Source organism: Larus michahellis, chromosome 6, assembly GCF_964199755.1.
Source record: "Larus michahellis chromosome 6, bLarMic1.1, whole genome shotgun sequence".
Lineage (NCBI taxonomy): Eukaryota > Metazoa > Chordata > Aves > Charadriiformes > Laridae > Larus > Larus michahellis.
In genome coordinates this window covers 24,453,541-24,479,391 of record NC_133901.1, presented here as the reverse complement: position 1 = coordinate 24,479,391, position 25,851 = coordinate 24,453,541, and the positions used below count along the sequence as shown (strand labels likewise).

Here is a 25,851-nt window from a genome sequence, read left to right as displayed (position 1 = left end):
GACACTGGTCTCCCATTCCGTTTGCGTAAACATAGTTACCTGACTTCAGCTGCCCCAGTCTAGGTGGCAGGAATGTAATTGTACCAATTAAAGGCACAGTGACACATCTTATTTTCCCTTTTAATGTGGTTATGCTTAAGTAAATATAGCTGCATGAACAATAGGTTTTACAAGTAATACCGCATGAGTAGCAAGGCCTTATATTGTAATCCCTGGACCAGTGCTGTCCAGGCTTTTCATAGCCTGTGATCACAGCATAAGGCCAGTCTAGCTGCCCCTGCTTTTCTTAAAGCTCTATTAAGTTTATATCACTATTTCCATTTGTATTTGCAATGAAAAACATTTTGAGAGTCCTGCATCAGAAAAGGTAGGTTGTGAACTACAGGACTCTGGACAGACTGCTTTGCCAGCAGCATCCAAATGCATCCAAAAAGCACAGTTATACCCAGGTAAATAGGTCAGTTCACAGGAGGAGTGTTGCACATTAGAACAGAAATGAAATGTAAAAGAAGCAAAAACAAAATAGTTATTTTGGTGACAGGGCTGCAGGTGACCTTTAAAAGTACTGGATTTAGTACAAGTGAAGGTTCATGTTTCGTAAGGCCTCCCTCTTCCCCTTTGAATCTGTTTAATGAGGTAGAAAATTTTAGACTTTCTTCATGCAGTGGTGAAGTTACTTTAATTGAGAAAGTGCCATTTTAAACCCTGTAGACATGCCAGTCACACAAGCAGAAGAGAAAAAGCATTTGCTGCACTTTTTTTTTTCCTTAAGGACCCTTTACAGATAATGAGGAATCTAGATGCTTACCTCAGTGCATACCAAAAAAGAGGAAAAAATAAGCAAAAAAACCATAGCTGTGCTCTTTTCAAAACCATCTCACTTTGACTTTTTACATGCAGATTTGAATACCTCTTCAATTTTGATAACACTTTTGAGATTCATGATGACAGTGAGGTGCTGAAGAGAATGGGAATGTCCTTTGGGCTTGAGGCAGGCAAATGCTCAGATGAGGACCTAAGAACGGCAAAATCACTGGTGCCAAAAGCTTTAGAAGGCTACATCACAGGTAAGTTAGATGAGACTTTTAAATATTGTTTCTGACCAAATTCATAACATTAGTCAACTGAAGCAAATTTAATGATAATAACCTACATAACTATGTAACATTTGAAGTTAAGTAGGAGCTAGTAGGGTTGGTACCTAAACAAGTTGTTTTAGAGTTAATTTTGGAAAGTTTATCATAGTTGTCCTGTAAACGTAAATTCACTTCTGAGTGAGCTGCATTATGAAAAAAATATTTCTTAAATAACTAAATTGACACCCAAGAACAGGTTTTCAGGGGTTAGTATTAATTTTGAATAACTGTGGATATGTGGAGGAGCAAACTGGAAGAAAGCAGCTCTTCCCAAGGCGAGGAGAAAAAGGAAAGAAAAAGAGCATCTTGAACTGGTTGAGTGTTAATCCATATGTGACCCAGCTGCATTCGCTCTTTACTTCGCTTGAGGTAGGTGAGCTCTGCTAAGAATTCTCCACATCTCTGTCCATGTAGACATGCTGAGTGTACTTACAATAGATGGATGGTAGGCTCTCCTCTGTCCAGTCATTTTCACACTTACTTAACACGTAAAACAGCGATAATTAGATAAAACACATGGCCAGCAGGTGACATCTGAGAACTGAGCTTCTCTACATAAACCAAGAGCGTCCTATGCAGAGGCTTTTACCCCCGCTAGTCATACTGTTTGAATGAGTCACACTTAGACAGACTCGAACCTAGATCTCCTTCACTGTTGCATCATTTGACTAGAGCTGCTAAAATTTATAATCATTTCCTTTAGTTATTGTCAGGCTGCATTCTTCTTGCTCTCCCCAAAGCTTAAATTTAGCCCAGCATTTTCTCAAGTTTCTGGAGGGACTTAATCTGTAAAGGAAGTATTACCCAACGAATTACTGTATACAGACCTTCATTTTTGAGGAAAGGGGGAACAAAGCTATTGCCCTGACTTCTCTACTAACCAGGCTTTGGTCTTGTTTAAATTTACGGTAGTGTAAAACTGTGTTTTTCACACAGGGAGGTTAGAAACTTCAAACATTTGGCTTAATTTTTTTTTTTAAACTTTCCTAAAGTTGATGCCCTTCTGTTGGCAACGTTCAGTCTTCATGTCAGGATCTTTTAAATGCAAGCTTTATATTAAAAATGCTATTTGGTTTTGCTTAGAAAAAATATAGTTAAGTCGTCAGGAAGCTGAACATGTGGTTTTGTATACTTCATCTTATTAGGTGAGAGAATTAAGAATGAAACAGTTTCTTAAAATTTGTGATGTCAAAACATTGCTGAATATAAATTAGAATTCAGTTACATTCACTAAAATTAGTACATTTTAAATGGCTTAACTTTTCAAGATACATCAAATGTGCTTGTTTATCAACACGTGTTTGTATTTTCCCGGTCCCCTTGTTCTGTGGGTTTTAAAACTAAGATTTTAATTTTGGTCAATTTTGAAATTATACACCAAGTCTTCATAAGGCTGCTCTGGTGCCAAAAAGAGAGTCTGAAAGACATCTCGACTTGTTCCTTGCAGGTTCATTCAACTAAAAATTATTTACCACATAATTTACTGCCAATGTAAAAAAGGAGAAAGGAGCAGAACCCACATCTTTTAATAGCGTTGCAGTCTTCAATTTACTTAATTGTTCCCATGTATCGAGAAGCAAACTACAATTTCTGTTTCATTTTAAACCTGCATTAATGTATCTTCAGAGAATAGGGTTTCTTTACACTTGCAAAAAAACCCTCTGTCATTACACTATTTATTGAGTAAAACCAGTCTTCACATTGCTCTTCAAAAAGGAAAGCTAACTAGCTATTATCCCAAACTGTTAGCAAAACGCAACATTACCAGCAGTGACTTGTTATTCTTCTGGAATATTAAGCATGTACACACAAGTACACCCCTTCAAAAGACCAGGAACAACAGTGTGATACATCTCTAATCCACTTTATTAATCTAAATACAATGCAGTCATTCCAAATGGTTCGGCCGCCTCCTGCAAAGACAGGAGGAGACTGTCGGAACACGTTCTCTGTACAAACGAACCTGCATTTAGGGCTGTCTTAATGAAAGCCATCCAGCTATGTCCATATTCAGCTATTCTCATCTATTCCATCCTCACAGATCACCCTAAAGCTGCCACTTATTAATGTTTTCTGTCATGTTCCAAAGACTCTGCTGGCAGGAACATCAACCTTGCTAGCCTTGCTTTGTGGCACATCATTTAAATACCCTGCTGCTAACAAGTCCCCACAGCACAAATCAAGGAATCCCAGTGATGGTGAGACAATTTACGTGGCTGTGACAACCTGCTTTAAACAGTTCCTGTGCTAGGGACTGGCAAATCTGAAGGAGCCAAAGCTTAACAAGAACACAGAAGGACAAATGAGAAAGCGTATGTAACAAACAGATTTAGTTATTCCTCTTATCTGCTATTATAGAACAATTCTAGATAGAATATGATCAGTAAAATCCCATTTTACTGCTGTTGTGCTGTACAGGAGAGAGGTTTGGTTAGGCATAGAAAATAATAGTAAGAACTGTAACTCCTGGTTACATCCAGCTGGCACCACGTGCCAGCACTGTGAAAAAAAACTAGACAGTCCTGATTGATAACTTTATTTTGATTTTAGCTTTGTGTTGAGATGGAATTTGTGTAGCTCAATAGAAATGCCTTATCTAAGAAACAAATTAAAAACATTACCACCACCCCAAAAAAAAAAAATCCCCTAAGTGTAATTGGGTCGATGGACTCGTTTTTGCTGATTCTCTTGGCAGAAACATATGTAACTGGAAACAACTGGCAGGCATTACTTGTTAGGCAATTTGAAAACAAGTACTGTGATGGTTGTAAGTAATCCATTCACATCCCTCAGAAGGCTTTTAACAAATTACTACCTCAAGGAATTCAGCATTATTGCAAGACCATTTTAATCCTAAAATTTCCTATCCCTAGGGAGGAGCCTGACTCACACATCACACATGCAGCTTACAACAGGCTCTCACTTTTCATACTCTTGGCACAAGACCTTTGACATGGTTGTTCATGTCCACAGCTGATGGCTGTCTCTAGTCAGTGTCAGACTGGGTTAGGAGGCTGCATTACAGCCAGCTATGAGACCACCAAGGTGAAACTGCCTTTGGCCATCAGAACACACACGACTGAAACACGTACTGCCTTGGTGGCTTCATTGCAGTATCTCCAATCCTGACAAGTACAGCTCCATTTATACCTTCACCAAGCGCAACAGCAAAGGCACTTAGAGCTATTGGGGCATTTGATAGGGTCAGTCTGTAGCAATAAGTTTCCCTGAAGGACTCCAAAACTATTTCAGGTACCTGTGATTGGATATGGCTACTAGCCAGGGTCACCTGCAGTTTGAATTCTCATCAGACACAGGGAAAAGCTTCATAGAAATAACCACAGTTCTGAGTGTGAGGGTGTGCAAGGCTTTAGTGCATCCACAAACACTGGTGTGTGTACATATATGTGTGTGTGTGTATATATATATATACATGTGTATATAAAATTTCATCTTGATTTAAACAGGATACATCTACCTCAAGTACTGGCACCTTCTCTTCTAAACTAAGGAATCCCAACTGCAAAGAAAATGCAAAGTTTAAGATTGTAAAAGGAAGAAAAAATTTAAGTAACTATGACAAATGCAATTATGCTTTCTTCTAGATATGTCTGCAGGATTTTCATGGATAAATCAAGGGTTACTTTCAAGTTCAGCACAAGCAGTTTCACATTTAGAGGTAGCAGGAGGCACTTCTGGTGCTAAATCAAGGTAAATAAAATAATTTTTTATTCAAGGATAGTGATATATACTTGTGGTACTTTGAGTAACCTCACTATTTTATACCGTTTACATGCAGGGAATTAGATGTTTTCTGTTATGGTTGATTTCGGATTGTGAAAAAGTCTCTTATTCTGCCTTCTTTGATAATTATATTTGAAAGGTCAAATGAACATGCTTTGCATTTTGAACATACTAGCTATTTTGTATCTATGTTTCAAAAGAATAGAATCGCTTCCAAGCCCTTATTATAAGGATAGAGTTTTCCTGATTAACTTTAAATTCCTGCCTGGGCATGGACTACAAATAGGTAATTACATGTGGAAAAAAGCCTGAAAAATACAAAAGAATGTTTGGTGTCCAAATGCACTACTGCTTAAGCTCTCATGAAAGAAGTTTAGTCCACACAGTCTAATTGTAATTTTAAATTAAAAACCAGCCAACAAACCAGAAAACCACCACCAACAAAAACCCTATCCAAAAACCACCTCAACAACCATACTTTGCTTGGAGGTTACCTGTGCCTTAAAAAAAATGTAATTATGGATTATTCTGGAACAAGTTCTTCCTCGTGGCATTTAGTAACTTAATTTCCCATTGCAAACATTTCTGTGTATTGACAAAACTGTGATGGATTTATTCTTCTTTAAGCTTTCTTCAGCTTGAGCAGTTCTACTAGTTGGTTAGGAAAAAAAGGCCATCTGATAATCTTTTTTATGCAACCTTCCAGTATTTTAGCCAATTGCATAGCTATTAACTGTGCTGAATGTAAAGCTTTTTGGTTTTTCCTTGTTAGCAGCATTTCTTTAACTAAAGGAAAAGCTAAGGCCAAAAAGAAAGCTTAAAACTTCATGAGAAATCCTCTAAACTTCAACATTTCTGTTGTTTTGATAGTGAGAATCCAGGGTTGTGTTTGGATGCTGAAGTGGCCTTAGCAACTGGGCAGTTTCTTGCCCCTAGCAGTCAGCAGTCCAGCAGCGCAACGTCACGCTACTCTGAATCACGAGGAGAAACTCCATGCTCATTCAATGATGAAGATGAAGAGGATGAAGATGAGGATTCTTCCTCCCCAGAATAAGGACAGTAGAAAACAGAATATACAAAATGCTGCTCATAAATATTCTTAATGGGAGCTCCTGTTTGGATTTTACTTAAGTTTCTTGCCTTGGTTTGCACTGTGTTCGGTGAAGCAAAATGTATGCTTCAAAACAAATTCATCCACAGCTGAAATTCAAAACTTTTTGTAACTGAACACAGAGTGACATGCAGACACAGAGCAAAGTGGTTTTTATCAACTATAACCAAGGAAAAGAACAAAGTCCCTGGAGATTTGGCAAAGTAAACATCTTCCATTTTGGGACATTCTGCCTCAAGTCTCTGTCTTCCCCTTATCTTTACCAGATGGAGAAGAAAACAGTCAGTCAACAAATGCCAATTCTTGCATTGGCTTTTGGCTGTGCTACCTTTAGAAAAAAGGGGGAGAGAGCGCATGTGCGAATGCCCTAAAATAGCTATTTAAAACTATCTTATATGGAAATTGTTCTAGGGAAAAGGGGCTGTTAGAATGTTTGCTTTTTTCTGTTCGACTTGCTGTATAGAAGATTCTTAAAGTAATATAAATTGCAAGTGATTAAGTGAATCTTAAAATAGTTTAAACCCATTTTAGATACTCTAAAAGTAACAATAGTATGTCTCTTTTGAAAGGTTCATATGTTCATTTATACTGCAGACCTAATTTATTATAAATAAGTGATTATTCTTAGCCATTATTAAACAGTCAGGATGAAAACAGCAGTATTCTCTGCACCAGCTTTTTTCAAGGCAAAAAAGTTTTAAAATTGTATTTCTAGATTAGAGTGTATCCAGTGTAGCTTCTCCTTTACTGTTCTAACTTTATAATCCCTTTGATTTTATAGCATGTGTTGGGGTTTTTTTAAAAAAAAAAAAAAAAGGCCTCTAAGTTAAGGATCTCAGGCAGCATGTTTTCAAGGCAGTATTTTCAAATTCAGGGTGGGCAGGTCACATAACTTCTAAAGTCATAGGTTGAGGTTCTTAGGAAAAAAATTAAATTTCAACAATACATCATTTCATGTTTTGCATTCTGGTCAGTTTGGATTATGATTGAGTAACTTTCTTAAAATGAACTTCTGTTGCACTCACCTTGATGCGCCTTTGAAAAATAGTGGTATTGAACCACTTCTTAAAATAATTTGTGGTTAAAATTACAAAACATGAATCCCCTTTGAACTGTTAAATTAGAATTGCAACAGGAGGCTCCATGTTCTACAGTTAACATCACCTCCAATCATAAAGACCTTTTTAAAAAAACAAAACTTGAATAACAGAGCAAAATACACCGTAGATGTACTCTTCCCGTGGTGTTCTAACGTCCAGTACTTTAACTAGTCTCAAAGTTAACAAGTAGGCAAATCCAGTTTAAAATGGTGTTACTTCTTTTTGTAAATAGTTGACCTGTTTCTAAATACCAGTGTATTAGCTGTCAGAGCTCAAGGAGGTTGGCTCTGTTATTTAGTTACGAGATTAGGCAGCTTGTAATACTGGTACTTCCTTGAGCAACGGCAGCAAACTGTAGCCCTTGGCCGCTGTGACCACTACTGCAGCTCTACTGGGGTACCTCCACATGATCTTTTACAGACAAACCTGCACTCAAGCCAACAAGATCCAAAAGCACTGAGCCTGTGCTAGTGAGGTAAACTGAGGCTCCAGCTAAAAAGCCACCTGTCTCTTGTACAGGAGTTACTGCACGACTAACTACATACAAGACAGCTAAAACTGCGAGGAGTGAACAAGCACACCTGCATGTTTACGTTAAAAATTTGGAAACTTTTCATAGATAGTTGGAACTCCTGCATTTGAGGTACAGGTATTATTTAGGTACGGCTCTTGACTGAGCAAGCAGAGCTATCTAGCTTACACAAATGAGTTGCAAATGCACAAATTAAAAGAATTCTTACATGCCTACCACATCATTCACCTTCTGGGCAAGACTGTTAAGACTGTCCTGTGCTCATGGCTCACAGGCAAAAGCAGACTGAGGGATTTACACCACCTCACTTCAACCAAATCCGTAACACTACCTCTCTGTGAAGAAAAGCTTTACAAATATGAAATAATATTCTTTCTGAGAGAGTCAAGGCACTTGATTGAAGTGGCTCGCTTTTGAAATAAGAGGAGGAGAAGGTAACAGATACTCCAGGCATATTAGTATGGAATTGTCAGCTTCATGAATGACACTTCATTTAAACAGATAATTGCTTTTACTCTTAAAAACCCATTGTTTTTTCAAAAACTGTCATGTCAGCTTTCATTGGAGAGGGCAGATCAAAGACACCTGATATATGCAGGATCCTAAGGAACTCCTTTAAGAGGGGAACATTTTCTACAGTTATTACTCCCCGGCCCCCACCACATTAGGGGCAGATTTAACTTCACACTTTCTTCGTATTTCCCACTCAAGATTTGTGTAAAAAGAAAAAAACAGAAAAACACTCAACAATTGCTAAAGAGGAGCACTTTGAACTATAAGAACCTGGCAAAAAATGGCTTCCTGCCCAGAAATGGAATGTATTTTATTAGCAGTCAGTGTGCTTTCTGCTTTACAGGAGGAAGATCTTCAGTGGTATCTTCCTTCCATTGATGTCCACGTCCTTCAAAGCAGCAGACGGCACAACTACTTGCTTTCTGGCAAACTTCAAGCTATCAACTTTTAAAAAAAATAAAATAGTAATAATCTAGGAGCACATAACATTTATTTAGACAGTTGAACCAAGACTTTAAAAGTTACTTCTCCTGTATTAGTTGAATACAAAGGCCAAAACAAGTTAGAACATTTAGAAGAGACTTCAAAAGGAAATTCTTTCCTTGGGATCCTTTGTGCCAAGTTCCAGTTGAGGATGAAGTTCAACTAAAGTACTGTGGTCCTGTGGTTACACTAAAGTCTGGGAACTAGGAGAATTTTGAGCCTTATCCAGCCATAGTAACTCACGTATGATTTCAGGCAGCCTTCCTATTATTCTTGTTGATCTTAGCTGACATGTTTTAAAAAAAAAAAAAAAAAAAAAAAAAAACCAGAACCAAAAAAAAAAAAACCAAAACAAAACAGGTAAATGCAGGAGCTCACAAAATGCAGCTGTTGCACCTGAATTGAGCTCTGAGCAATTATGAATAACAAGAGGATTGAGAATATTAAGCAACCACACAGCTCCCACTAAGCTAATGGCAGTAATTGTGCTCAGTTGCTTCAAAATGCAGACCTTCCCTCTCTCTGAAAGCCAGCAGCAGATACTTTCCAGGCTAAAACTGTCATTAGCAAGACTTGTTTTCTCATTTTCTATTCAGTTACCATCATCCTCTCCTGTCTCACGCAATACCCTTGACGTTCATTGGTATGAAACAAGTGGCAACTGGTACTAGATCATAGCTTTTAGAAGACAAAGTTAACATTTAAATTTTCATGTGTGACACATTTCTGTGTCTTGGAACTCTTTCTTGGTTACACATTCAGAAGGCACTTGGCTGCAAGCAATATAATGCCATCTGTAAATGCTTTTATATATATTGCAGAAAACAGCTTTATTTCTGGACTTACTTTACAGTGCTTGAAAAAAAATCTAATTTGACTAAGAAAAACCACAAACTAGATGAAAAAGCATGAGTGGGAGACAGCATTTTTCTATTATGTGGAAATTTGACATTTTGGTTTTTAAAATTGCATTAAAGTGCGCCAGTCTTCTCATTTCATCACTGGAATTAATGGCAGCAATCCACCTAATCTAAGAAAGTGTGTATATTTAAGTAAACGCTAAAGCAAATTATACCAGTTTAACCGAAGGTATGATTTTAGCAAACTTCTATTAAACATATTACAAGCCACACTGTAGCTATTTCCATTTTGGTTAAGGGTTTTGTTTAGTTTTTTAAACTACAGCTTGCAAATACTCCTAATCCTTTTGAGATGCTGGAAATTGCTGAGTACACAGAATACCCACAGAAGAACTTTGTGCTTATCAACTAAGTCAGCCTGAAGTAACATAATGTAAAAAGGCCTAATAACCAAATTTTAATCCTTTTTTTTTTCCTTCCCCAAAAGAAAAACAAAACCCTCAAGTTCACACATAAAATGATGCTTGAATTTAGAATTCCACAGTTAAGGTTTCAAATGTCGAGTGCTCGCTCTTCTGACCATATCCACCATTTTAATTCAAGAGCATGGCTGAAACTTAAATCACATTTGAACATGGGGCAATACTGTTTTTTATAATTAACTGTCTCTTTTCAGCTGAATATAATCCAGGCAGTTTATTGAGAAGACCTTCCTTTTAATGAGTTAGAGGCATGTGGGTTTTGGATTAATTTTAAAACAAAGCTAGTAACCACAGGGTATAGTAGATAGTAAACAAACCAAAGCAAGTTATCTTCTGACTGACCCACCTAATTTATATCTTTCCATTACAAGAGTCTCTCATGAACACAAGTATTTTAAATAACCAGATATAATGGAAGCTGGGAAAAGGCTATATGAGGGTTTTAGATTTTTTTATTTTAAAACTTCTAGTAATAGTCATACTTTGAGGTGATACCCTTCTGCTTACTACAAGCTTAATTAATTTTAAAGAAAGAAATGCTGCAGTTGAGTTAGTCCAAGGCCTGGTATGTTCTGTGTCTGAAGGCATCTCAGCCTTCAGCACTTGGAAACATGCCTAGTGCAGCATTACTGATGAACAGGGAAGAGGCTAAGGACCATTGGCCTGCTGATTGAGTTTTTGTATTTTAAAATATGTCACTTTTTGAATTCTGACCTATGTCTAGAAATAATACGCCAATAAATCATTCGTAATTTCTGATTATCACACACCCGCCCTTGCAAGCATGTTAACAGCTCTAATACTTAATTATCTGCTGGCAGGTGTTCACATAACCAAATCCTGATAGCATGAGACTTCCCAAAACTCTCATTCCTTTGGGAACTTAATAAATTCCCAAATCAGATTATCGCTTTCCTATTTAGCTGTTAGAATTTAGTCTGGTGAGTGTTTTTAAGAGGCTGTGAGCAACTGTTCTCCCCTGGACCCAGCTATATTGCCAAAAAAATCCCCACAACCAACATTACTCCCAGTTGTTCATTCCCTTTCAAGTCACTGTAGAGCTGTTCATAAAAGTACTTCCTAACTCATTCAACCCAATTACCATGTAGTTGCCATCCATGGATACCTAACCCAGCTGGCACTGACTGGGAAGGGACTGCTCATAAAAGCAATCTGACAGTTACAATTAAAGAGGCTGTTTATTGCAGCTGTTTAGAGAGTGCATATTCATTCTATATCTTTAATACTCCTACCTTGTCTGGCCTACCCCAAAGATCAGCCAAAACCAAAATGTTTTCTTCCTGCTTAGGTCTTTTTGACAGTACCCAAGATTCCAACATTTAGGATACCCGCTGAGCTGCAGGACACCAAAAATCATTGCTCAAAATTTGGCAGAAGAAACATCTAACTATCCAAATCCCAGGAGAAAGCCTCCTGCTTAGGAACAATATAGAGTAAATGAATAACTTAATTTTTCCTTTCTTCAATAAGAAAAGCAGGCTGACTTGGCTCAGATCAGTATCTGTAGAGGACCATAACAATTCCAAGCAGATCCAAGAACCTCCCAGTAGCCCAGACTTGCATCTCTTCTTAGTATTGGCTAGAATACATAGCAACCATTTAATCTTCTGACTTCTCTAAATGCCATTCTTAAATACTTAATGCTCTCCAGGTGTAAGCATTTAGATAAATTAACACCATGAGATAGCAGGATAAAGCTATGTAAAATTTAAATCCAGTTGTAGGTGTAAATCAAACTCACCTATGCAGTACATATAGGAAACTTTTTTCAAGAGACAATGAGTCTTTAACAGGGAATTTTTTTAGCTTATTCTCATTATCCAGGCCGAGTGAAACAGAGACATTAATACCAAGCACTATCTTGTTCTTGTGCCTTCCATGAAGCAGCAATGGCACACCCATAAGACCAAGACAGTCAAAGAGGAAAAAACCACCACATATCCATATCCCTTCCCATTGAAATTTTTAGGTAACATACCATTATTCTGAACAGCCACGAAAGTTAAAACATTGACCAGAAAAGGTTAAGTCCACAAAATCAGTCTCCATTTTTTTTTGGTGGGTTTGTTAAATCTTAATCTAACTTGAATAATTAGTAGATTTTGTTGTGCTAATGCAGGGATTAAGTGGATCTTCCAAAATTTCCTTAGGAAAATACCAGCTGAATCACAACCCATCACACAAGAAGTTTCTGGCACACTCCCTTGTCTCTAAAGCCAGGCTATATATATGAAAAATACTTCAGAGAAGTATACGCAAATGTTATGACACTGTATCTCGCAAGCACCTACTGTGAAAAAATTAATCCTACTTTGAACAAACCTGTAAGAATGATGATGTGAGTTCATCCTCCTTTTTCAGGTCCTGACTGTAAGTCATGCCCTGGGACCAAGGCACCAACCTTTGTATTTACATACCCTACATGGCGTCGGCAGTAACCAGCCAGCAAGTATAGGCACAGTTCTTACAACAGTACATGTCTGTTGGCAGTTCTTAGATGATCTGGCAATAGATCAATCCCTGGGCAATGAGTTAATGCTGACGCATGCATCAACCAATGCTACAGAGCCGCTGCAACATGCAGTAGAGGATAAAAAAGGCAGGTCCATCCGGCCCCCATTACAGTAGCACTTTTTAACATCTACATGGAAGTAAGTTGTAGAGACACTTCTTTGTCATGTTTAAAATGCAGAAACCCCTTGAAAGTCCATTAACTTTTAAATGAAATAAGATATTTCCTCTTTTTTTTTCTTTTTTTTTTTTTTCAAAGAACAAGGCCAGTCATGGACAAAGCTATTTTATGACCTTTTTCAATGCTGAACTCAAAGGAGGGTTTGCAAACATGGTGGGTGGGAAGAAAAGACGCATTGACAAATCCAATTTATGAGGATGCTAACTATATGGGATTTGAAGTTTTAATTAATTTTTTTATTCCGCTCATCTTACTCTCCCCCTCCACCAACATATGTATTGGCATAAACCAACACTTGTCAAACCAACACTTTCACAGAAATTTTTCTCCCTTTTCTTGTGCTAAACTCCTTGTGTCTTTGGGGAAGTCCAAGTCGCCCATTCATCTTTTAAACAATTTGCTGTGTATTTTTGAATTCTCCATAGATTTCTTTGTTTCCAAACACCTTTAAATTATAAAGTTTTGGTTTTGCAGAAGGACTGCTATTAAGCTATGCTGATTTTTTGTCCTGATCAAATAGTGTTAATTTCTACTACCACATTGTACATTGCTAGGAGTAGTGTAAAATAGAATGTGGTAGTATCATATGTGCTTTAAACACTGACAAAGATATAAAGAAAAATGCATATACAAAGTTTTACTTTCCTAATAGGAACACTGGCACTAGCAAATAGTATATTTGAACCAATAGGAAATATTACTTTGTAGTAGCAAACACTTTGTAAATAAAAACTTGTTATTTTTTTAATGGAAATTTTATAGAAGAAGCTATTTCTGTATACTCAATGATCCCATGTTTACTGAAAATGCTGCAAGTGGGAATTGTACATTGCAAAATGGGGGTGGGGAGCAGACAAGTCTGACTGAAGTGAAAACTGTACGCTTTGGAGAAAAACATCCAGTTGTCTGTGAACAGAAACATAAAGCTTAACTGTAGAAGACCTGAATAAAAGAATTTCAAGGCAATGGGACTGAGCTTGTTTTTCAGAAAAACGTTGTGGAAAAAAGTTGTTCAAGGTTAATGTTGACAGTACATGTACCGCATTTTAAAAAAAAAAAAAAAAAAAAAAGAAGGAAACGCCCTACTTTACAATTTCATGTCCATGAAATATTGCATCCTTTGGTGTTTTGAAAATAAATATAAAAATCTGGCAATTGTGGCCTCATTGGTTAATTTACCACTCAGAAACTTAGTATGTCATTATCAAGGGAAAGATGCCAGGCTGCTGAAATTGTTACATTTTGACAAACTCACAAAATGTTTAGGAATATTATTGTCCCTGTTCTCATCAAGACCTGCACCCAATCTGCACCTACGAAAAGGCCTCAGAAACAGCTAACCAATGTGCACATCAACTTGAATGCATGTTTGACACAGGCTTTTTCATTCTATTCTCTTAAAGTGCTAGGTCTTTCTATTAACAGTCAGGTTTCGAGGCAGGAGTTCAGAGCGTTCTCCTCAGCACACTGTATTCCAGTACTCTGTGTGCTACTCTTGTGTCTCATGGTAAACCCCTTCAAACGTTTATAGGCTCTGAACATACATCCTTCCAACCCCCTCTCCCATACTTTGTTAACAAGAATCCAAATGATAAGCATTTAGGGAACATAAAATACTGTCTCTTTTCATTGTCTGTATTGGTTTTCCAACTCCACCAAAACCAAAAACACAAGTAATTTCACAGTACTTCTTGCTCCCCACGTGCACAGAAGACCCATGACTCAGTATTTTTAATCTCAAACCAGCTGAAAGTAAAGGTTAAAAGACAATAGGAAACAACTTGCAAAACTGTAAATTCATTCTTGTGTAATAAATAGACACTCTAGAACAGATCCCTTTCATTTAAAATGCGTTGGCATATTTAGGATGGCATTTTTACAAATAAATTTGGCAGGCTCCAGTTAGCCCCAAATAACTAGCTAAAACTCCTGTTGCGTGGTTTTTACGGGCAAGAAACACAACTGAAGAAATTAGAGGGTACAGTCGTTATCTCACTAATACAGATATTGCTAGTTTAAAAAAAAAAAAAAAGGTAAAAAACTGTATGTCCTTTTGTGTCAGTGCTATGTAAGTTGCTGCCAGAAGGATTCTGGAACACTGAACTAATGGTAAAGCTGGCTGGAATAAATACTGTCCTCTAAAGAATCTAAAATGACAGGGTTTTGTTGTAAGCTACTTTATTTCTTTGTGCCCTGTTTTCACCTGGGGATCTCCCCCTAAAGAACCCAACATAGAAACTGAGAAAATGTTAAAGCATAAAAGCCCTTTTGTTCTTTTTCTTCTAAGGAAGTACTAAGCATGGTTCTCTAAGAATGGAGAAGTCTGCAAATAGCTCTCTGAAATGATAAATGCTTTTGGTTAGAATTTCTTTGTCCAATAAGATAGCATCATACAAACTCTTTTATACTTTTCTTCCCATAAATCTGCATGTTTTCTAAAAAAACAAAAGGAATGGCAACAGTTGCAGCATTAAGGTGCTCTGTGCTAACACCAACAACAGAAACATTAAGACAAGAAATTTTTTCCTTGGCTAACAAACTCTTTAAAATTGTATTTTGCAGAATTACACACATTCTGTTAGAAAGCAAAAAGATCTCAAAACATTCAGGGAAACCAGAGAAATAAAACCACCAAATTTGTGTAGGTTTATTATTCATTAAACTTTGTCTCAACCCCAAGTGTAGGAAAGGAGATAAATTTGAACAATACTTCATTGTGGAAGTCCACTGTCACGAGAAACGTCCCTGACTGCGTGTGATTCGTGTAGGTTGCTCCCGAACACAGTTCAGCTTTACTGCAGTGTGCCTGTCCTTCATCTGAACAACACATCTTTGCTCTTGGGGTCCTACTTAATATCGAATTCATATTAAATGATCTACGGTAGGAGCAACAGAAAAGGCTCAAAAGCCTAACGTCATTAGGATTGTCTCCTTGCTGAAACCGCTGGTCAAGGGTAACAAAACCTAAGAAATTGTTCCTGTATATTTCACAGGATAAACAGTACTCATCTGTCACACTAAGAAAACAGAAGTTGTTGAAGGATTTGCATTCCTGCCTATTGGTTCTTACAGCTGCCACCTAGACGACCGATCACAGGCTTGATTTTCTTCCATTTTGAGAATCCCTCACCAGTCAGTCAGAGAACTTACAGATCCATGAACCGTAACTAAAAGCCATTGTACCAGGCATAGCTGAGCAGGAAGTGATGTAACCCTGCAACAATGAGATGACATCAAAAGGAAGAAGTACTGGCAAACAGAAGGGTTCATGTTCTTCCAGCATAAGGCAGCAAACAGTTACAAAATGGCAAAGTTATCTAAGCACCATTGTTCTAGAATACATGAAACCAATACTCCTTTGGTTCAAATCGCCTGTCCTAACGCAAGTTTTCATCATCTTGACATTAAAGTCCAAGTTATGCAGCAATGACAGTACACAAATATTACATTTAATTAATCTATCATCATTAATTGAACATTGTTTTTCAAATTCTAAATAACAAAAATCCTGTTTAATACCATACTATGTAAAAGCAGCAGACTATATTTTTGCAGCAGCTGCTGGCATCAACAAGATAGTTATTTTTAATAAATAAGGACCACAAAGACATAAATTTCTTGGCACATTTAGGAGTTAAAAAACATTTCAAATGAGTAAACCACACAGATGATGGGAAAATGTCCTAGCATTTCCCTGTGTAAAATTTAAGCCTCCGGCTTTCCAGAATGCAATTAAACAGCATTCAGAGTTCTCAGTAACAGGACTAGGTCTAGGGCATGGACAAGTACAAGTTACTGCAAGGTAAGGAAGGGTGTGAACTCACCGCAGATAGCTCCCACACTGTAATTGCCCATGTTGCACCCCACAGAAAGCTTCTCTATGGCAAAGGTAAGACTTTTTTTTTTTTTTTTTTTTTTTTTAAGAAAAAAGAAGTGGAGCTTCCACAGTCGCAGGCATGTTTTAAGGCCACACCTTAGGTAAGCATCAGAAAAAGAGGTGTTTGCATGTTCATGTATTTTGTTAAGAGACAGTTCTTGTGCTTTAAATCTACTGTTGGAGAACGGTGACTTATGACCAAACCAGCCGAATTATTCTCCTTTCCAAAAACCTATATCCCTCTCTTTAGGATGTATCTTGCATTTGCCAGGTTCCCCTATTTGCTTCTATCTGTTTTGCTCCTGTTTCAGTGACACACAAATACATGCTCACCAGCTCAGTCTGCTCTGAGCAGCACGAGGATGAGAGAGCTCCTGCAGCCCCTGGGGAAGGCTGGCTTGCAGGCACCTCTGTCCTCCCCACAGAGCAAGGTCCAGTGGAGAACCCCAGGCAATAAAGAAACATAAAGGCGTATCAGGCTGTTGACCTAAGGAAGGCAGGACAGCCACATCGTACTCCAACCACCCAATGCAACATAATGCCACCTGCCACTGCCTTAACACTTTCAAAGTTGTTTTTGCACTCATTTCCCGGAGTTTTCACACCTGTGGAATCACCTAGCTATACTCACTTTGCACATCTTCCCCACACCTGCAGAGAATAAGGTCAAAACACACCGCACTACCTGTAACCACCGACAGACCTTCTCCCCCAGCTCTACCAAGTACACTCAGGCTTTGGCCTGCTCGGCCCCTTCCTATGCCCGAGGCCGCGGCCCCAGCGGGGGGCAGCTCCCGTACCGCCGGGCGCTCCGCCGCCCCCCCAGCTAGGCCAGCCCTCCCTTTCCCCCACCGCCCCCCGTTACCTGCGCTGCCCTTGTCGGTCCGGCGGGGAGGCGGCGGTGGCCGCTCGGGAGAGCCCCTCGCCCGCTCCCTCAGGGCCAACGGCCGCCTCCTCCCCGATCCCTCAGGGCTAACGGCCGCCGCGCGCGCCGGGGGCGGGGCCGGGCAGGTGCGGGGTGGGGGCGGGCAGCGAGGGGTTTTAACATACATTTTTTGACGTCCAGTTTAATTTCCATTGAAAAATCAACAGAAAGGAGTAGCAGAGGCCGCAGCGCGGTGCCCCGTCTCTGTGAGGGCCGCCGCTGCGCGCAAGGCCCAGTGCTGCGGCAAAAGGAGAAAAACGGCCTCAGGAGCTCATGGCGGCCCCGCGGGAACGGCGTCCGGCGGCACGGCAGGGCCGGCAGGTGAGGTGGCAGGAGAGACCCTTCCCCTGCCCGCAGCGGGGCCGGCTGCCACCAGCCACGCTCCAAACAAGCCCCGGTGCAAGCATCCATTAGAATTATTTTAGGAATTTATAGGAAGTTCCAGAGTTTGAAGCGTGCTGTAGGTCAGCGGCGTTCAGCTGCTAGAATGGGAGTTTATTTTTATTTAAAAATAATTAAAAGTGGCAAGACCCCAATAGGCTTTAACCTATTCTCCTTTTAAAGCCTGCCACAGCAGTGCTCAGGACTTCTCCTTGTATGGACTCCCTGATGGACTCCCTGCCTGGATTCATGAAATTCAGGGAGCCACTCCCGGGGAAAGTAGCCTCTCACCAGGAAGAGGACAAAATTCTGAACGTACAATCAGAGTAATACAGAATAATCATGACGGGGAGAGTATGAAGTCTGTGAAATCCTTATGGCATTAACTGGGGAAAAAAAATACGTGATTCAACTAAACACTTAAACCTAATAGGTGGCGAACCTCTGAAGGTGGAAAAAAAAATTAACTTTTTTAAATACATGGGTGAGTTAAGAAATACAAACAGCTCTGGAGAATCTGCAGACAAAAAACTTCAAGACTGAAAAAGATCCAGTGCTTGCAAAACACCCTTTGAGGGAGACCATTTTTTTTTTAATTATCATAATTTTTTAATTTTTCATTTTAATTATCATACTAAGATAACATTTTCACATTACCATAACAAAGAATTAAGTATTATTAATAGTAAATTAACCAAACTGTAGAAGGAGCAGCTACACCCATTGCTAATAAGATAACCTTGTATGAGATCTAAATGAATACAGCTGCTGGCTGTTTGCAGCCAGGCTGGCCATTCTGATGTAAGCTCAGGGAAAGCCCAGGATTTTTATTTATTTTTGAACCTTCTCACCTTTGGTATTTTCTCATCATCTCATTAGCATGACTAAAGCCAAGTTGGAAACATTCTAGGCTTACAAACCTTATTCATGTTCTGCCAAGCTCCTACCTACAGTTTTCTGACATAAGGCAATATATTAAGACTAATAAATTAAGATTGGCTGATAGGCCTACTGTGTCTAGAGTCCATCGCCAAATGACTGAGTCAACTATATTAGACCATTTATCAGATCAGTTTTTGTTGGCCCTTGAACAGCAAATAAGGGACAGAAACTTTTGCACTGGCAGAGACCTGATCAGTTTGTACATTAACTGAGGACCCTTCCAGCTCCTGTGACTGTACGATTGTGTGTGTCCCTGAGATGATTGGTATTGAGCCATCCACTTGTCTATTTAAATACAGGAAATGTGTGATTTGCATGATAACACGTGGGTACATCATGAGAGACACAACAATTTCGGGAAATAAAGCAGTACTGGTTGCCGAAGATTATTCATAAATAACTGCAGGGTCCAAAGAATTCTTGCTGGACTCAGAATAGGTCTCATGAATTCATTTCATAGAGGAGTACCCCCATGTCAAACCTTTGGAAAAATGCATCCATCAAATGGTACATTTTATGACTAATAAACTGTTCACACTTAAAACAAATATACTGCACAAAAAGGTAATTACAGCCAAACATACCCTGCTCTGATTACTAATGGATACAAACCCTCAAACTGTGAGGTTTTTCTTGTTTCTATTCAACTAATTAAAATTGTGTTAGAAAACGATGATATGAAAATACCGGTAGTAAGAAAAAAAAAAAACAACACAGAAGACTGCCCTCACCAGTGGGCAGACTCTTAAAAAGATACAAAACCTGAAGGCAAGCGTCCGATGCTCTGTGCTCAGCGCTGCCCAGTGTAGTGCGGAGGTACAAGGGCATGGAAACAGAGTGGGCCAACAGACGTTGCTGGTTTCATGGGTACAGGATGCACATGCACGAGAAAGAGAATACACACTGACGGGCTTTTGAAGGTGATACTATGTATTTCCAGAACTATTTTTTTCCTTCTCCATTTACACGTTTTCGTAAAATACTACATAAATTGGCTCCCTAGGCATGTATTACCCCTCTGGGCTGACGCTATGGAACAGTGCTTCGAAAGAGGGAAAACGCAAGCACCGTACTCAGCTCAGTGCTCCACAGGGCATATGAGCATTAAACTGAACAGCAATGGCTGCTCCTGTGTGCAGAAACCGAAAAGACTTTTGCTCTTATCTCCATAAACTTCCATTGGTCATTACTAATCACCAGCAACTGTTCAGTCAGTGGAAGAGCTGTTATAGATTCTTAACCTTACATGATTTTCACTGTGCTATGTATGTTTGTTCTTAAGAGGAGCTCGGTAAGCAGGAAAATACAGAATACATCTTTTGCGATCCAGAATGAGTTAAGGAGCCTCGTGGCTGAGCTCCCTGCAGACAAGAACAATGTGAAACCTCTGAGAAGCGCAGGCAGGCAGCTCTGGCTCAGCAGATCGCAGGAACATGGACTCAAGGGGCAAAGATATCTCACGATTCCAACAGCCATTCATGTCCTAGGGAGATTTCAGAGCGCTCTCTTGTCATATTTTAAGTCATGGCTGCATTTCTGTTTGTCAGAGCGCATTTGCTAGTTGCACTGCTGAGTTTTTATATGCAAGTCAGCCTACAGCAGTTTCCAGTAATGGCATCTTATGCAATTTTTGACCTACTTTAACGCATTGGGGCACTTGGAAACACGAGATCCACTGCGGCATCGTTCTGCTTGATTGTGTTACACTGCAGCAGAAAGCAAGTCTTTAGACAAACACACTGATCTACTACAATACAGGTGACAAAGAAAAACAGACTTTGATTTTCAAGGTATTTGTCAAACCATTAGGAGCATCCAGATCTATCATCATACCTATTATTTTCAGCTAGAGACTGCACACATTATTTCAAAAAGATCAAACAGTCAAAAGTCACACTGACCTGTGTGCTCTTTCTCGACCTCTCTAGGGTGCAGTTTCCTGAAGACCACCGCTGAACACCTCAAATCAGGGCTTCTGTGTGTTATGACAAAACACTACAGGGTTAGCGATAATGATATCTTTTGCCCCACCAGACATCCATGTTGGAGAAGAAAGCTGTCTTCTTCTAGACATCCTCCTGAACTCCAGAAATAAACTGAAAGTCTTTGAGGAACTAAAGGTCTTATCAAAGAGGATCTTTGATACTCTTATCTATTCCACTGTCAAATGTGAACGGCTAAACGCCACTACTAAAGGAAAGTTAGCAAATAGAAGTATTCCCGCTCTTAAACAGAACTCATCTTTGAACAGGAGGGGAAGCAGCATGAAAAAATTGGGATGACTACCCCTTAATCTTCTTCTCCCACGAGAAACAGGACTCTGATATGGTGATTTTAAAAGTTACGAGATACATTCCACACTGTGTACATTTCACATTTGTAATCTAATTAAGGTGTCTGTCCACAGTTATTTGAGTGGGCCTGCAGACACCTGTCATTGCAAACTATGTTAAAGTTCAAGATTTACAGAGCTCTCTTTCAGAACAATCTTGGAAAGATTTGGGGTTTTTCTTATCCTCCCCTGCTTCTGTTATTAAGACATCAGGAAAGTTTTAAGCACGGCTGAAGAGAACACAATAGACACCGTCACCTGACTTGTACACTGGTACGTGTGTATTCTGTGTCAGTGGCCAGAACAACTCCCTGTTCTGACCTATTGGTTTTATTGCCCTGTCTATCTTCTTTGGTTATTCTATATCCTGCATTAATGGAATAACACTCTCTCACCTTAAAATTTATAGAGACTTAGATATGATTTTGACATTAAAATCTCATGTATTTGATACTGTACAATCTTGATAACTGACTACTAATTTAACCCTATAGGACTTTTCCCATGCAGACAAAACAATTAAGTCCAAACAACATCCAGCATCATTCACCGACAGCTATTTTACCTTGTTTCTTTAATACATAGGTATCGCTCCTGCCCTGCCATTCCAGTATAATTTGTACTGTACTATTACAGTGCCCCTCATGATCTTTCCTTTACTATATTTCAGAAATGCCTTGGCTTTAAGTGAGGATATTACTACTACAGGTAAACCCTTAAAACTGCAAGCATTTTGGTATACACTTGATTTGGGGCCGATTACTTCTGTGTCATATTAAAGGGGCTTCATGTAATGAAGGTGGTTCTTCACTGTGTTCTGGTTTTATATCCTTTAAGATGATTAATAAAATTAAGAGGTGTTTCAGACTTCACCTGTAGGTTAATGCATCACATTGAATCTCAGTGCAAACCTTTCTATGCCTATCAGCTTCATTCTTGTCTTTCATTTGAAAATTGTTTAAGCGATAGAAGTCTAAATCTATTCTGTTCTGTCTGGAATTCGCACTGGGAAAATATGTTCCCTTTTGTCCTGTAAGTTGTCCCCAGTTTTCCTAAATTTAACCTTTTTTCTATATAATTTTCTAAACTATGTGGTACATTTCACAAAAAGGCTACTAAAGGAGCTCATATTTGATCATACAGCACTCTCAAAAAAACCCAAACCCTCTTTAACTTTTCTCCTGTACCCAACAAGGAAGTTACTATACAATACACAGAAGCATTACAAACCTCCCCTGTCCTGTGCCTGACACTCACCCAGTGTACATTACATCCTCCTTCTCCTAGCAGCTATTGTGTTGTTACCTTTGAGAAAAAAATCTTCTCAATCCACAAGCATAGAAAGCTATCGATCCAGACTGAGGGAACTACCTATAGGCACATTTCCCCTCTTTCAAAACTGACATCCTCCAGCCACACAACTTCTTTCTCTTCCACAGCACAGGGGCTGTAAGCCTGAAGATGAGACTGCACTACAGTGAACCTGCAAGTCTTGTCAACGTGCCGCAAGCTCCTCCAGTTCAAACCGTATGGCTGGCCTCAGGAGACAGTACTTGCTCTCAGCATGCAACATGTACATCCATGCACCATCCACTGAAAGGGACACAACACATATATATAAAACATCAAGTGAAGTAACTAAGATGCTCTCAGCCACCTGGAGAAATGTTATCTGAATTCAGCTTTACTTTTTCAGAGGTGGATTTGTTTTCTCTTGTTTTCTTTCAAAGTCAAGAATCAGATTCAGATCAAGAATCCCATTTCACTTTTCTTTAGCAGCTAAACTTCTTTGTACTTTATCACTGGGCTTTAATCACTTGAAATGCTGAGGGTTGCGGACCAGGGAAGAAGTCTCAGAAAGCTCCTAACTTTACACCTGTGGCTATAGTTGGCCTTAAGTGAATAGCTCAAAGAATTACTGAGCAGTTTGCTTAGGGATTTGTGGGGAACCAGAGGACCAAATAAGGAGCTGCTACTATACCTGTCACCTCAAAAGAAGGCAGGGCCACTCATGCAACTTTTCTTTAGAGTAGATTAAGATTTGTAACCTTATCTGTGGATTTGCTTTAAACTAACATTTAAACCACTCAGGCTGAAATTTACTACCACTTGTAAGTAGTGTTTAAATTAAGCAATTTCTAAACCCAAACAAATTTAGAGAGAAACTTACAGAATTACAGATGCCGTACTAATCCTACGCTAACCTCTCCCTAAACTTAAAAGGCAAAAGGAGCAAAAAGTTAGAAGTTAACCAAAAATCATTCCTTACACTAAAACTCATCCAAGCTCTGATGCATTACGCTTCTTCTCATTCACAAGAAAACTTAAAATATTCAGACAACTTGGTACTAAGTAACAGCCATTTAAATATTTAAAGTGTTAAGTAAGTGCATCTGTCCCATTTGTAATTAGGAGTGAAGTGGCAGTTTCTGGAGTTAGAATCTACAGCCACAGCAGGTTTAAGAGAGACCTTGTTAGGAACAATAAACCCTGGAGGAGTTATCACTGTAGGGGCTCTCTTGTGTCAGAAAACTAGAAACAGCATGCTCACAAGTCACCAAATATTTGGGTACTGGAGAGATACATTTTTATTCCATACAATTGTAATGCAATTTCAAAAGATTATAATCCTCTCTAACATATAATATACACAATGAAGTATACTTTCTAAAATAAAATACGGGATTACTAGCAACCCTTCTAAGGAATTGCTGCCAAATGCAGATTAAACTCTTAGCAATTCCCTTCAGTTAATGCAAAATCAATGAGACACTGCTTCCATAGCTACGTGCAACACTCACTGTTCAGAGTTGTATCACATAAAGATTTACGGCTTTAAGTGCATGCTAGTGAACGTAACTTGGATATTTCCTTTATTGGCTTCTTTATGTCCTTGCCTGAGATTTAAAGAGACAAAAAAGTCTTATTTTTAGTCATGAATTATTAGAGCTATTTGATCCAAACAAACCACAGAGTGACATGCAAGCTTCTGATAACCCTCGCATTGCACTGATTTTATGTTAAGAATCGTGGCTGCCAAATTAACAGACTTCAAACTGCAATAACCTGAATTTTTGGCTAAGCTTTTATCCGAGTTTCTTCCCTCCCATTTACACAGGAAGAAAAACTATAGAAAGTATCCTATAGAGGAACTCACTCCAATCTTTTGTATTAAAATTCTTCTTTTAACAAGACAACGACAGTTACTTTACGTATTTTAACTGAAGGGCAACTAAGACTACTGTAAACCCAAGCCTCTATGATGGTAGATGATAACAGAATGATTTCTTCTACAAAAGTACTAGTTTTCAGGTATACTGACTACTAACATATTAACATAAATTTATTAAAAGGCTTGAGTAATTTGACAGCAGATTTAGCATGAATGCTGACGAGTTTTAACAAAGTGCCTAAGTAGCAAGATGAACGTTTCGCTAGCAGGGGAGTCAAAGCTCTGAATAATTGCAAAAAGATAAAACTTAGGATTGAAGCTTCAAGCATTCTGTGCTTTAGAAATCCATACTCAAAGCTGCCCACATACTCTTAGTATCTAAAGTTCAAGCCTTAAACTATACAGTTAAAACATTTTTCTCCACCACAGGAGACCCATCTCATTTGGTAAGAAGACCAAAGCATACTCTCGGAATGTTTAAGGATGCAAAACTTCATGTTCAGCTTCAAACTCTATTTGCCTCATATCATCCAGAAGTTATGATGAATAAGCTTCACAGAGAGGTAGAAAAAAAAAATCCTGAAACAGGGAAAATTCAGGTTCAGTGCCCGGTTCGCCAGAAGACTGCATTCAAAACACTGTAGCAAATCAGTCATCAGGGCTCAGTGCAGAGAAATGTATTTTTCCTTTCCAAATCTCCTACCAAGAGAGGCAGGGTGCAGGGGACTAAAAAAAACAACAAACAAACAAAAAACAAAAAACCCACAACCCCTCCCCCCAACTCTTTGTGTCTACACAGATTCACATGTCCTTTAGCCTACAACTCTTCCTTCTACTCTTCATTTGAATCCCCATTTTTTCTTTTTCTCTCTGCTGCCTGGGAACTAGGAAAGAAGCCATTTCAGAACAAAAGGAAAGGGGGTCTGTTTTCATTACTAGTGTCCTAGAGGCAGCATGTCCCCAGCAGGAAGTAATTGCAGATCAGTGCTAAATGTAATCTGTTCTCAAGAGATGATCTTATCTACTGCATGATCAGTGTAAATAAAACCTTCAGCTAATTTTGTCTCTTAACAATCTCCTCTTCAGCTTCCCTTTTAGCCCTGCATGTGAACTTCCATGTGTGGGGTGGCAGGGGGGCATGGCAAAGAGAAGGGACCTCAACTGAACTGGATATAAGCAGGTTTTCATGGTATGGTATGAAACAGCACCTGCAACAACTGGACATTTCACAATGTTTAGAAGTCCTCGTTCCAGACTCGAAGGCATTAAAAGTTACCCAATATGACAAATAAGTATTTACCAGTATAAAAGTTAAACATTTGAGGTTTCTGCTGACAAGTTAGTAAATTTAAATCTTTAAACAGAATTTAAAATTAAGTCCAAGGAACCTTTACTGTAAATTTCACATGAAGAAAATTAGTAATTTTATCATGTCCTAATAGTCAATACACCTGTTTATAAATAACTGCTAGATCATTTTCTTACTCACATTCTTAAAACACAGAAATAAAAATAAGGAAATAGTTCAGTTTAATTGAATAGTTTAAC

The 25,851-nt window shown here is 38.8% G+C and overlaps 1 protein-coding gene across 4 annotated transcripts in view; it reads left to right on the top strand.

The window, feature by feature from the left end:
- TFDP2 (transcription factor Dp-2) overlaps positions 1 to 8,911 on the top strand; it is a 58,591-nt gene extending 49,680 nt beyond the window's left edge. For all 4 annotated transcript variants that reach the window (XM_074592733.1, XM_074592734.1, XM_074592732.1 and 1 more), the window contains exons 11-13: positions 901 to 1,067; positions 4,742 to 4,847; positions 5,751 to 8,911. In XM_074592733.1, coding sequence (XP_074448834.1) covers positions 901 to 1,067; positions 4,742 to 4,847; positions 5,751 to 5,934 — 457 coding nt within the window. In that variant the 3' untranslated portion in view covers positions 5,935 to 8,911. The remainder of the gene's footprint in view (positions 1 to 900; positions 1,068 to 4,741; positions 4,848 to 5,750) is intronic.
- The last annotated feature ends 16,940 nt before the right edge of the window (positions 8,912 to 25,851 follow it).